Source organism: Anarrhichthys ocellatus, unplaced genomic scaffold (genome assembly GCF_004355925.1).
Source record: "Anarrhichthys ocellatus isolate YVR2014 unplaced genomic scaffold, GSC_Weel_1.0 scaffold121, whole genome shotgun sequence".
Classification (NCBI taxonomy): Eukaryota; Metazoa; Chordata; class Actinopteri; order Perciformes; family Anarhichadidae; genus Anarrhichthys; species Anarrhichthys ocellatus.
The window spans coordinates 182,513-196,904 of record NW_022280151.1 but is presented as its reverse complement, the minus strand read 5'-3'; the positions used below and the strand labels follow the sequence as shown (position 1 = coordinate 196,904).

The 14,392-nt window shown below is 39.1% G+C and overlaps 1 protein-coding gene across 1 annotated transcript in view; it reads left to right on the top strand.

The window, feature by feature from the left end:
* cers3a (ceramide synthase 3a) overlaps positions 1–9,909 on the top strand; it is a 28,650-nt gene extending 18,741 nt beyond the window's left edge. Inside the window, exons 7-11 of the mRNA XM_031876991.1 lie at positions 1,011–1,103; positions 3,714–3,842; positions 4,568–4,674; positions 5,935–6,088; positions 7,470–9,909. Of these exons, the coding sequence (XP_031732851.1) occupies positions 1,011–1,103; positions 3,714–3,842; positions 4,568–4,674; positions 5,935–6,088; positions 7,470–7,664 (678 nt within the window). The 3' untranslated portion in view covers positions 7,665–9,909. The remainder of the gene's footprint in view (positions 1–1,010; positions 1,104–3,713; positions 3,843–4,567; positions 4,675–5,934; positions 6,089–7,469) is intronic.
* The last annotated feature ends 4,483 nt before the right edge of the window (positions 9,910–14,392 follow it).

Here is a 14,392-nt window from a genome sequence, read left to right as displayed (position 1 = left end):
CTGAAGTTTGCGTTTTAGCGTTATTTGCGTCACGCCATTGGTGCCACCTGGCACAAATTTGCGTTTACTCGACAAGTAGTGTGAAAGCACTGTGAGTGGTCAAAAAGACTAGAAAAGCACTATACATGTATATAACTTTACCATATATCAAAATATTAACTTCAAATTTAAGGAAGTCCTACTGCCGATCATTGGAGTTCTGTGGTCACTTCTCAGAGATCCTGGCAGAATATGACTGATAGTTTATCTGACCAATAGTAAAGCAGCAGAGCTGCACCATACAGAATCCCAAATCCATGGAATTTGGAGTTGTGTTGAATGGTCAAGTTTGTGTTGAATGGTTTATGATCTTTACTCATATGGGAAACATCACTTAATGCAGCAGGTAAGATGACCAATGGAACAATCAATCGAATATTCTATGCATTTCTTTTACCATGCAATCGGACCATAAAATATTAAAAACTTCATATTTAGACACAGTGTCCTTTTCCATTGAACTACGATGCACACATAAAGACACAATGTGCCTCTCAGGATAACTTATCAAGTCTTGGCTATAATTTCAGTGTTACCAAATACTAGCAGTGGTCTCTCAGTAAAGGCCATTTCACAGCCTCTCCTCTTTATAAAACATGCTAATTTTCACTTTGAGTGAAAGTGAAGTAACACCTATGTTTTTTTTCGTGAGTGGGAAGAATTTAAATCTGGCTTTAATATTTCATGTAAAAGGCACCTTCATTTTAAATACTATGGCGTAGTTCAGTTTAACACACTACTGTATATATGATATATGATCCCATAAATATCAGCCTGTTCTTAGCTTTAAAAAATGGAAATGAGTGAACAATAGAGTCTTCTACTGTTCCTTCCTTAGCTAAAGGGGTTAGGACAAAGAGCAGAGCCTTAAGGGACAAACATTTTGTCAGTGTGACTGAGATTTACTGTAGCTTCATGTTACATGTTGTTCATCTCTTCATGACTCTGTTTTTGTGTGTCTCTGTCTGTAGTCCATGCTGGAGTCTCAGTACTGGTATTATATCTTGGAGATGAGCTTCTATGGTTCTCTTCTCTTAAGCGTTGCCTTTGATGTCAAGAGAAAGGTGAGTAGCAGTTGGGAGAGGCCAAAATTTCAACTTTGTTAAATCTCCTGCCCTCCAGGGGTCTCATTTATAACCGTTACGTACGCACAGAACGGGTTCTGAAAGAGGTGTATGCCACTCCCCATGCAAAAGCTGTGATCTATAAAAACAAACTTGACAGGAGAATGTACGCATTTATACGGAAACTCTGACCCATGCGTGCAAACATTTTGGAGACACAGATGGTGAGGTGGTCAATTGAAGCCAGACTTTAGAAATTTTATGTAAGATGCATCATTACGTGTATGATTCCTCTCACACATTTAATTTCACTTCATATCTCGTTATTTTGCACGTATAGATTCTCTTTGTCATTGTACTATTGAGCCATAACTATAAGCACATTTAAATTATAAAATACATAAACCAACTCAAACCTCAAATAAAATGTTGCTTAATATTACACTACACATTTACAAGTTGATTTGGGATTTATGAAAGAAAATTGCTCACTGGCAGGCGTCCTCAAGGTTTTATAAATCAGAATATCTTTTGCCGTACGTGCATTTCCTCCTTTGTACGTTTGCAAACATTTAGTGTGGATCCTACGCACTGTTTTATACATGAGACCCCTGATGTTTAAATCTCCTGATTTTATTCTCATAACAGAAGTAATATCAAGTTTTGACACAGTATGTTCACATATATGCAATTCTTTTTTTATATAAATGATCAGTATTGATGGCATTTTTTATAAACAAATTGAAAGTGGTGTAAGGGGTTAAGCCTGATACAAACATTGCTATGCCACTATTTTTGTTTTGATTATTTTATTTTTTATTAGTTTTGCTGAGGTAGATTACATACGTAAGGTTCATTTTTATTTTTTTACCTGGAATTTGTGAAGCTTATTTGAAGGAGATTAGCCTACGCTAGCTCTGGCAGTGTAGTTATTAGCTAGTTCATCTAATGCTGTGCTGTGTGCTTGCTGCTCAGTCAGTGTGTGTGTCACACGGTTGCAGAGATGCCACACTGGAGAAATTGAGTGTTAGGCTACTTTTTGCAAACAGTAAGATCTATAGTTAGCTCCATCGTTAGCTCTGTTATGGATGACTTCTATATGACTTCTATATTTTGACCACTCATTTGATCTTCCCCAACCCCATTTTCCAACATGGATTTGCAACACTAAATACAGCCTACTTGTAGAGCATAGCGGCGCACAACCAACAACACATTTTGGTTTTGTCTAAATAAATAAAAAATTGAGGTAGATTAATTATGTTTTCATACAAGCAACGCTTGAAATTTGCTTCTAGGATCTACCAATACCTAATAATAATAATAATAATAATAATAATGGTTAACCCTATTTGTTACCAACACAAACTCAATAGGTTTCCGCCCCTTTGGGGCTTGAACACTAAATATAAGCCATTCTGGGTTCAAACCCTTTTTCACTCAACAGAAGGAAGCAGCTCAATTGACGAGATGAAAGTCGCAGGCAGCAGTGAGCTGTGAACTTTAATTCTGTCTAAAAAAGGACTGAGACCAATCACACACTTGTTTCATCAAAATGTATGCAGACTTTCAGTAATTGCACTCTAAACTAAACTTGGGCTATTACCAACATAAACTTTGGGTAACTACAATTGTAACTTAAACTGAGGGGTAATAGAAGAGTTGTTTTGAAGAAATGGTTGCCTAGTTTCCTAAAAGGTACGCGATCTGAGTTATGACCAACCTAAACCAGTCACAACTAATCACAACTTAGTTGAGTTCATGGGTAATGGTGAAAGTTTTTCTTAGTATTTCAGCTGCAGTTTCTTAGTATTTACCTCCTTATTTACTAATGGTAAATACAGGTAATTATCTAATGGTATACTACTATGTGCCATGTATTTACTGAGTAATTAAGGGACTGTTTAAGGAAGCTTCACTGAAAATTCTTCAAGAACTGACTGATTACGAAAAACAGTCACCAAGTGATGACCCTGAACTACCAGACAGGTTGAATGCTTTTTTTGGTCTGGTTTGAGAAGCCCACTGGAAAAACATTTCCATTCCCAACCTCTCAGCCACCATCACCATTCACAATTGAAACAAATGCAGTGAAAAAGGTGTTTTGTGAGTTGGACAAAGACAAAGCATTAGACCCAGATGGTCTAACCCAGCCTTACTAAGCCACTACTCAGAACAACTGGCCTTAGTCTTCACGGATATCTCCAACTCACCCAGTCCTGAACAACGTTAACATGAAAATGCTGTGCTTACAAAATGGTCCATGTCAATAATGGCTGGATTTCCATGGTCCCCTGAGGTTAACTTTAGTGCCACCATCAGAACAAAGTTCCAATCAGCACACAAGAAATGTGACCTTGCAACCTAATTGGTAGATTGGTATGACACCCCAACTCCCCCCTCGTTACCATTTGTCTCGTACCACCCTCAGGACAAACTTTAAAGTGTAAGCCCCACTGGTAAGGCTCCAAGAAAAGAAAAGAAAAATGTAACATTTAATTAATATTTTAGCCTCAAGATGTTGCTTGTGGGAGTCTAGTTTAGTAGTCTGGTAAAGACTATATGTGTTCTCCACGTTAATTGACTAATTCGATTTTTTTCTTCCTATAGGACTTTAAGGAGCAAATCATCCACCACTTGGCCACACTGGTCCTCTTATCATTTTCCTGGTGTGTCAACTACATTCGAATAGGAACGCTGGTTATTATTGTCCATGATGCCTCTGACGTTTTACTGGAGGTCAGTCACAGCCACTCAAATTGTATCAGCCCTTTCTTCTGTTGATACTGAACAGCCCTGTAAATCCATGAAAACTAATGGCAAATAAACTGTGGAAAGCCAGGCGGCATGCTAGCTGAGATGCAGGCTGGAGGGTAGCCGGCCAGGGTGCAGGCAGGAGGGTAGCCGACCAGGGTGCAGGCTGGAGGCCAACAGGCCAGGGTGTGGGCTGGAACCTAGCGGGCTGGGGTGCAGTTTGGCAAGCAGGCAGTACGCTTAGCAGGCCCAAGATTGACAGTGACGCTGAAGGATGGCAAAGTACTCTGCCCATCCAGGTAGCAACTTCACTCGCCAAGGCTTTGAAGTGACAGTGACAAATGAGTCACCTCATTGGATTCATAAAGTGAGGAAAGTCCGAAGTCATCTGATGGACAGGTGGAGAATGGCAATTAAGCTTAATTGGGCAGGATGTAGCCCTATGTAACTCACCACGCTAAATGCCATCCCCCACCCCAATCTCCAAATGCTTAACTTCTGCCTCTCTACATAAAGGACACACTATTTCCTGCATTGGTACTGGACATTGGCATTGTTGTTGGCAGATTCGTCCATCAAAGTAATTCCAATAGATACCAGACTAGTTACGATGATACCATGGTACAGCAGAAAATACACAGTGAATCAGTTAAAACTTGCTCTGTGTTTTGAAATATGGTTAATTAACATACAACGTATTTATCTTTCAGTCTGCAAAATTATTCAACTACGCCAAATGGGAGAAAACCTGCAAAAGTCTTTTTGTTCTGTTTGCCTTCGTGTTTATGATAACACGACTGATCATCTTCCCACTCTGGTAAGCTCATAAATGAGGTGTATGTGTGTCAATGTGTGTGAGAGAGAATCTGAACACTATGTGTATGCATGAGAATGCTATATGACAGTAAGCTCTAAAGTTAATTTCAGGTTCTTTCTATATATTCTGTTGGATTAGGACATTTATATATTATGGTGGGTAACACTTTATAATAACTACACATGATGTAGCATTAGTTAAGTATGAGTAAACACTTAATTCATCATTTATAAAGCATTGTTCCTACATTCATAATTCATTAGTATGCAGTTCATAACAGTTATAAATGTTTTATTCTTGATTAATAAGCTGGTCTATTGTGTTTCATGATTGTGTTTTCATACTTTATAAATGATGGATTCCCCATTTGTAAATTAAGTATTATATATTTTACAAACCAATTATTAAGGACTGGTAGATGATTAATAAGATCATTTATAAAGTGTTAGTAAATGATTAATAACTTATTTAGATGTACATTATTCATGCATTTATAATGATTTAGATATGCACTAATGGTTAGGGATATATGCTTTATAAACGTGTGTTAATACTGCAATTCATGATTAATTCAGGTAGTTACTAGTCCTTAGTAAAGTATTTTGTGTGACCTCATCTAAAGTGAGGACTATCTATGCCTTACAAAGCATTTATAAATGACATTGAAAGGCCAGCAGTGCCTCAAAACACATAGTTTTTGAACAGAAAAGGCAAATAGACACAACACAAAGTGATCAAGAACATATCAATATTTATTGCCATTCATTCATGTAACAAACAAATACATTCTCGCATCAGACATTTGTAAATATACGACTAGAGCTAACCAGGAGCTTTGCATATTAGTTTACATTTACTTATTTAATTATTCATTTAAATTTTTTATGTTAAACTGCAGCCGTCTTTACCAAGACTCTCTGGAAGAAGAGACCTTGCACATTCCTTGCTAAATAAAAGATTAAATACATTTAAGATAGGTTAATATAATATACCAAGGGTATATGAGAGGTTATGTTTTTTACTGAAGAAGTGATTAGCATAAAACAAATGAAAAACATAAGACTATAGGTTTGAGTTTGGTTTCTTATATCCACTACCTCCCTTTGGGTCAATAGCTAACCCATCCCACCTCCATCTGCTCACATAAAAGTTCTACAGCATTTAATTTGTACCAAAATGCACAACATAATCTAATTACACAGGCCACAGGTCATGACTGGACATTAAAGATTTTGATGTTTCTATCCTGCTGTGTTTCAGGCTGATCCACTGTACCTGGGTCTACCCCGTTCACCACTACCCTGCCTTCTTTGGCTACTACTTCTTCAATGTGATGCTGGTGGTTCTTCTCTGTCTGCACATATTCTGGGCCTACCTCATTGTCTGCATGATCAGAAAATTCATGTTTGGCACTGTAAGTCTGTTGTCTATCAATATTTCCAAATATGTTTTGATCGGTACAAATTATTTGCTTGGCATTGCCAAGCAAATAATGGTGGTCTGTGTAATGTCTGTGTAATGTGGTCTGATAAAGCCATCGAGAAATCACAAGACATCATTTTAATTAAGCTGTAAAGCAGAACATGACATAAACCCTCCCACACCGTACTGGATGAATTTAAGTATACATTCTAACCCTAAACATGACATTTTGTTGATCCATCCATCCACCCTGTCACACTGCGTTCTACTTTACCTCTGATGGACAACAGTCCAAGTTTGAGACAGTCAGCACCATCAGTAGTTTGTTCACATATCTAAAGCAACGCATGTTTTCCTTTACTTTCCTTTACAATTACTGTACCTCTCACGGCCCTGTGACCTTCATGACTGCCTGGAGCCAAGGGGGAAGTAGTGTGAATGTATTGGCTCAACAAAGCATGTGTCTTTAACACAGCAGACACCTTACTTGTCAACAGTCGGTGTTGATATCTTTTAACCATAACCACTATTTTTCATTAACCTTAACCAAGGAGTTTTTGTTCCTCAGCTTAATTTAGCCATAGTAGTGAACAATTACAGTCTAGAAGGAAAAATGCCAAAACAGATCATTTTGAGAGGTGGTAATGTCATGTTCCCAGATTTCAACCATTAACTTGGTTACAGAGTTCGTAACTGAGGGAAATAATGGAAAACTCCATACCTGAGTTGTAATAAGAATAATTATTCTTTCAATAAGATTCATAATTTGAATATATGTTACCTTTACAATGGTTGTGTTTTATTTGTGATTCATGTTGAAAGTAATGTTGCTGTGACCAGTTGTTACAGTACATAACCTGCCAGCACTGATGATCACTTAGCAGACTTACCTCATTATGTCCACCTGTACACAGTTTGTCTCCGCTCTGTGTGCTGCTCTGATGGAAACAGTTTGCTTAACTACCAGGGGCAAATAACTGATATTCGACAATACCATTACTGTAACACACATACACTCTCAATGAGAAAACAGGCTATGAGATTATTCAGACTAACAGTTACACTGAATCAATTTTCAAAAAAAAGTGCAACAAAGTAGCAAATAAAAAGATTCAACTGTTCAACTTTTTCAAATTGTTTCAACTGACATGAACCACAAACTCCTGCTCCTCGTTCTCTGCAGCACATATTCCAAATCTGCTTTCAGGTAGATGTCTGGTTCTATTTGTCTTTGGCTGCTGGCTCCACCAGCTGTTTGTTGTATTTGCTGAACATCCACTCCCTCTCCTTCCATTTTTTCCTCTTTACAACCCTTTGCCTTATTTTTTTTCTTTCTTTAAATCTACTGTATTTGTCTCTTTCTTACATCACAGCTGACCAGAGATGAAAGAAGTGACAATGAAGAAGAAGAAGGAGAGAGCAGCCTTACAGAGGAGGAAAGTGAGGACCAGCATAAGCGTGGCAATGGATTGGCAGTTGATGAGAAGGAGAACAAGAAGAACATGAATGGCGACTTTGGATGCTTATCTCCACCGGAGAACATCAGCCGGTCAAAGACTGTATACTGACTTATGATCAGTCTGATCAGTAGAGCCAAAGATGTAAGAAATACACCCGGTCTCGCTCTCGAAGCGCCAAATACCACAGCTTGGTCATTGCATTCAACTGACTGCAATGTAAACCCAACCATATCATTATCAGTCTATCAGAGCAACTGATGTAGTTTAAATAGTGAGAGAACCATGTAGGTTGTATGGGTCCAACAAACACATGACTTTTACCCAGGAGACCACTGTTCATGTCCATTGACTTATTTTACTGTAGTTTAGTTACTTAACTTCCAACTTTTACTAACAGTAGTTGCATATCAAGAGTAGTTATTTTTCAAAACTAATATACTTATTTTAACCCACAACATGATCTTTTCCTAAACATAACTAAGTAATTTTGTTGTGTAAGTAAACCTATGCAAAATGTTTATATTGGAAAGAGATCTTATGCATGTACGGAGCAGAAACTGAAAAGTCGTCTCTAACACGTCCAAAACTGATGCTAGAGGTGAACCTAGAGCGTCATGGTTTGAATCTACGGACCACTGACCAAGCAGTGGTATTTCATCAGTTGGGAGTAAGAATGTGTTGGAGAAATAGAACTGAAAAATAGGACATCCTGTGATTTCTTCAGATACTGGCGCACAACCTAGCCCAAATAAGCCTTGCTGTTCTCACAGTGCTTTAAACTGCTCACACGTACAGCGAGAGAAACTTTGAGATGTTTTTGGCTCTTTTTATTTCCCTTCCCACAATGTTATCCGTGGCAGCGCTTCACTGCCCTGCAAATCAAGAGACAAGCAGACCAAACAAGCAAACAAAACACAAACAAAACACACTTATCACCACATCTAACTTGTTTCATATTGTTTGATAAGTGCAAGAGCTGGTGCATTGCTTTACCTCCCTGTTTCATCAATCAAGGCCTGTTGGCTTTTATATCAACCCTCCGTTAGCTTGCACAGCTTATTTATCGTAACATGAATGGGATCCTGTAACACAATAGACTTCTCCAGAAGATTACCATCATACCTTCATGCATTACTTTAAAAGTCTATATTTAATACTACACTGTCAAACAGTGGCCTTCCATGAAAAATCACATCTTGCTATTTAGAGAGGGAAACATTGAAACAAGATTTAAGATTTAAGATCAACACCTATCAACTTATATTGTACATGCACACATTTGTATGATGTATTGGAATTATTCCCATAGATAACTTGACAAACATAAACAAAATGTGATGTTTAGATTTATTAAAGCAAATATGACTATGATAGAACATTTCCATTTATCAAAAGCATACATTTGGGGTCATTTCATTGGAGTCATATGAGAAAAAGGATATCATTTTCATGTCTTTGTATCTATTACAGTGAGAAACTCAAATTATACTTTCTGCATCCATGCAGCTTGTAGGGTAAGTGTAACATAGATCTCTTCATGTCTGCAAGGGCCGCGCAGACATCTATACACTGACAAAAATGTATTATCACTACGACTGGTGTCATCAACTTTTCATGGGTGGAACATGTCAGCGTACGCAGACACCCAAAAGACACCAACAGAACTTCATTCTCTGTCTGTTTTGCTGCCTTCATGGTCATCTGTTATTAAAGTATATCAGGGCCCACTACTTGGCTGCATTCACTTGTTAGGGAAGTCCTTTCTCCTAACATATCTGTAGGGAGGAGGTTGGGGTTGATGGGATTATCTACAAAACTGTACTCAGTAAAGTAGTCATTTTAACCCAAACCACAATATTTCCTTAAAGGTTTTTGAAGGTACAGACGAAGGATGTTGCCCTGCTCATTGGGGCGCCAGATCAGAAAGTACTACTTTGGGATTTTCTTGAGAACATTGACAAACTACATATTTTATTGTTTTGGAGGACTTGTTGAATGACTCACACAGACATCACAGATCTTTAATAATATGGTTTTATAGCACAAACTGCATGTCGGTGTACTGTACAGTCATTACAGGATATACAGTACCTTTTCCAAATATACAAAAGACAAAAATATTTGAGGAAGTTTACTATTGCCACATGAAGTACTGTGTTTGATACTTCTCGCCACTTAACTGGAGAAAACAAGCACAGAAAACTGGTTGGAGGCTTTTATGTATTATGGAAATACTGGGTGGGATTATGAATGATTTATAGTCAGGTTGTAGGATAGAACGTTCGAGCCTTGGGCCAGCATTTCATCAATATTTTTTAAAAAATGAGCAAAATAGTAATAAACCCAAAGAAGGTCGCGCTACGCTGTCCGCCACTTACTCTGACAGTTGCATCAGTCATTCAGGTATTTATCCATTAGGTCATACCTCATCAGTGTCCAGGGAACATTTTGGTTTAGGGTGAACTGAAACAACTGGTTCCCTTGGGCGTCTCTCCCAACACTTCCAAACATATGTATCAATGCTTTTTCGCGAGGCTTCGACCATACACGACCAACGCATTTTGACGAAAACAAATGTACTTTTGGACGATTATAGAGTGACGATCGTACTTTGAAAATACACTAAATAATTGCGAACTCTTGTCTCCGAAATCAACTTACTTTGTTGACAAATTCTTTGCCATGGTTGGTCAGATTGCCCAATGTGATGCCTGCCAGAAAAACAGGACCTCTATGATGGAGACAATTCAGTATAACCCGTAGAGGTGAATAAACATTCAATTTAACATGTTGTATGAAGTCTTGTTGGTGTAAGCTTTGGTTTGCATTCTAAGGTGACTGAGTCCTTCAGACTAGTCTGGATGGATCTAGTTGGCAAGCTGAAATGCACCAACAATGGTTACGTATGTGTGTGGACTACTTCACAAAGTGGCTAGAAGTCTACCCTCTAACAACTGAGAGCTGAAGTAGTGACATTGTGCATAATAGATTTTTTTAAGCATGGCCCCCCAAAACGTATCCTGACCGACCGAACAAGAGTTCGCAATTATTTAGTGTATTTTCAAAGTACGATCACAGTATAATCGTCACAAAAGTACATTTGTTTTTGTCAAAATGCGTCGGTATGGCCGAAGCCTCGCGAAAAAGCATTGATAAAAAGGTTTGGAAGTGTTCGAAGATACGCCCCAGGGAACCAGTTGTTTCAGTTCAGCCTAAACCAAAACGTTTCCTGGACACTGATGAGGTATGACTTAATGAATAAATTACTGAATGTCTGTCAAACTATTAAGCACAGGTGGTGGAGTGCGTAGTGCATCTGCCTCAGGAAGTTTTACTATTTTGCTGGACGGAGTTCGAATCCAGGTTCCTGCGATCTTTGCATAAATGTATTTTCTTCTATGTATTTCTTTATACGTGGCTGTGATGTAGTGCTCACTTATACAATCGCAATCCCTGCAATTGATATGAGATGTGTCTTTTAGATCTCCAGCAATATGTTTGGGAATGTGTGACGAATCAGGCGACAGAGGCAGAAAACCGCTGCAGCTGTTAAGCGAACACAACACACGCACGGAAGGGAAACCAGTAGGTCCAGAAACCAGTAGGGACGTAACACCGGCCTGTGTTCGTTCGGTGTTCAGGAGCAGCTGATCCTGTTTTACTCAGCCATCATCCAGTCTGCTCTCTGCTCCTCTATCACTGTGTGGTTTGGATCAGCCACCAAACAGGATAGAAAAAGACTGCAACTAATTGTCAGGTCTGCAGAGAGGATCATTGGTTGCAGCCTGCCCTCCATCCTGGACTTGTTCACCTCTAGAGTCAGGAAACGGGCTGGAAAGATCACTGCAGACCCATCACACCCTGGACACAAGCTGTTCCAACTCCTCCCCTCTGGTAGGCGCTACAGGGCTCTGTACGCCAAAACCACCAGACACAGGAACAGCTTCTTTCCACTGGCCATCACTCTGATGAACAATAAATAAGTTGTACTGCACTATTACCATCACTTGCACTATCACCTCAATTCATGCCATTGTATAGGTTTATGTTCACATGTATATATATTTACACTTTTTCTTTTGGATATATATTTATACTTATATTGTATATAGCTGTTAAATGTTTATACCTACATCCGTTCTACTTTTTTTTTCCACTGAAAATTTAAATCCCAATTCCAATGACCACTGTTCCACTCTTTTGATTGTTTCCTGCATCTGTTTCACAACATATTCCACATTCCTACCTCTTTTCCACAGTGCCTCATCATCTGCAAATAAAGATCTCCGTATATTTTGTCCAACATTTTCATATACATCGTCAATCATTATCGAAAACAATAAAGGACTAATCACACTTCCTTGTGGTATTCCATTGTCCACCAAATGGCTGGCCGACAAACACCTTCCCACTCGCACTTCTATAGAGTGACCAAACAAAAACTTTTTAACCCATCTGAACATTTTACCCGATATTCCTAATTTTTAAATTTTGATTAATAGTCCCTCTTTCCACAGTAAATCATACGCTTTCTCCACATCAAAAAACACTGCTACCACTACCTCCTTATTCACTTGTGCCTTCCTCACCTCTGCTTCTAGACATGCTATTGGATCCATTGTTCCCCTTTTCTAAATCCACTTGAATGTTTTGACCGAAGATTCCTTGTTTCCAAATAATATGTTAGTCTTTCTGTGATCATTCGCTCCATGATTTTACACATGTGGGAAGCCAATGCTATTGGTCTATAGTTAGATGGATTAGTGGGATCTTTTCCTGGTTTTCTGATGGGTACTATAACTGCTGGTTTCCAAAGTCCTGGTAATGTTCCTTCCTGCCAAACTTTGTTATACAATTGCAAAATCAACTCTAATGCTAAATCAGACAAATGGTTCAACATGATGTAGCAAATCTGATCTTTACCTGGAGCAGTTAGCCCTGATTTTCTTATGGCCCTTTTTATTTGTTCCAAAGTGAAGGGAGCATTAATTGCATCTTCCCTCTCTTCATCTGTTTCCAACAATTCTTTATTTGCTTCACTTGTTCTATATCTTCCATTTAAACCCTCCTCTGACATATTACCAGAACTATGGACCTCAATCAGTGCTTTAGCTAACATTTCTGCCTTTGCTTCATCATCGTTAGCCACCACTCCGCCATTTTCCAATACTGGATACCCCCACTCCCGTTTTACTCCACTCATTTTCTTTATCATCCCCCAAACTTGATTAATTGAAGTGCTTCTCCCTATTGTGTTACAAAATGATCTCCAATACTTCCTTTTAGTTTCTTTGATAGTTTTCCGTACTACTGCTTGCATTCTCTTGTACTCTATTACATTTTTGAAATTGTGGGTGTTTTTTGAAACCTTAAAAGCCTTATTCCATTTCTTTATTACCTCACTGCACTCATCATTCCACCATGGAACTAACTTCCGCCTCTTTGTACCGGTTTTCCTTTAAATTGTCTGATTGGCAGCTCCAATTATTGCATCTCTCACATTTTCATTGAATATTTCTATATCCTGTTCTCTATCTATAACTTTAAACCTTGATTCACTAATTTCTCTAAATGTATCCCACTGACCCTTTCCAAATACCCACCTTTCTGCTGTATCTTCTGAACCCACCCTGCTTCCTCTTCCTACAGAAAATGGGGTAATGATCACTTCCAACAGTAGAATGCTTCCATACCTTCCACACACAAATACCTGCCAATGATGCTATGGTCAGGTCTAAACTTGACTCATTACCTGACTTGTAATTCACTCTTGTGAAACTCCCATAATTTAAACATGCAAGTCCCAAGGAGTCGAGTCCATCACCTCCTCTACTATCAATCCATTCCTATCAGTCTTTTCCCCTCCCCATAGAGTGCTATGCGCATTAAAATCACCACACCAAATTACCCTTCTTCTGTCTAGTCCCTTTATTGCTCTAATGCTTCTAATTCCAATCGTTGACATGGATTGTAAAAATTCACCACAGCCAAACTTTCATCCCCTAACCATACTTCAACAACTACATATTCTAGGTCTATTCCAGGCAAATGGACACCGGCCGGCAAATGGACACCGGCCGGCGAACGGACACCAGCCGGCGTCCGTTCGGAGCGCGTTCAACGTGTTCGTTCGGTGTTCGTACACCAAACGTACACCGAACGTTCGCCGGCCGGCCGGTCAGTGCGCATTCGGTGCGGCGTCTGTTCGTTGTACATTCAACGAACGCCGCCCGTCGTTCGGTGTTCGTTCGGCGAACACCGGAGCTCCGTTTCCCTGCGAACGTCTTCGTTGATCTGTAGATCCACTCGAGTCTCTCCAAAAGTTTTCAAAAGCACTGTAGTGTCCTGCTGTGCTATGGCGTCCTCAGGTTAGCATAGCATAGCTCCAAACACCAAGATACTCAGTTAAAATCAAACACATTCCCAGCCATAAAATGTGCGACGCTGTCAGCCAGGAACACCGTTCATACAAATCCTTTTCCTGGCTGAGTCAGCCATTGAGTGTTAAAAAACAAGCAAAACCAAGCAAAATGCAAAAAAATTCATAATTTCTTCCATATCTTTCAATTTGAACTCTTACTACTCCGACTAAATTTTGCCAGCTTAAGTTTCGTTTCACAATAGTCACGTGCTTGCCCACTGACCAATCACAGCACACGCTGCACCTCACTGCAGAGCTGCACCTGAAAACTGAGCTGCAAGTAATGCTGACGTAGTTGTAGGCCAGCGAGAAGGCTCTGACATGTCAAAGAATACGCCCAACATGTCAAACTAAAGATCTGATTGGTTGAAGACTATGACAATCAACAATATTGTCCCCATTTACTTAAACTGCA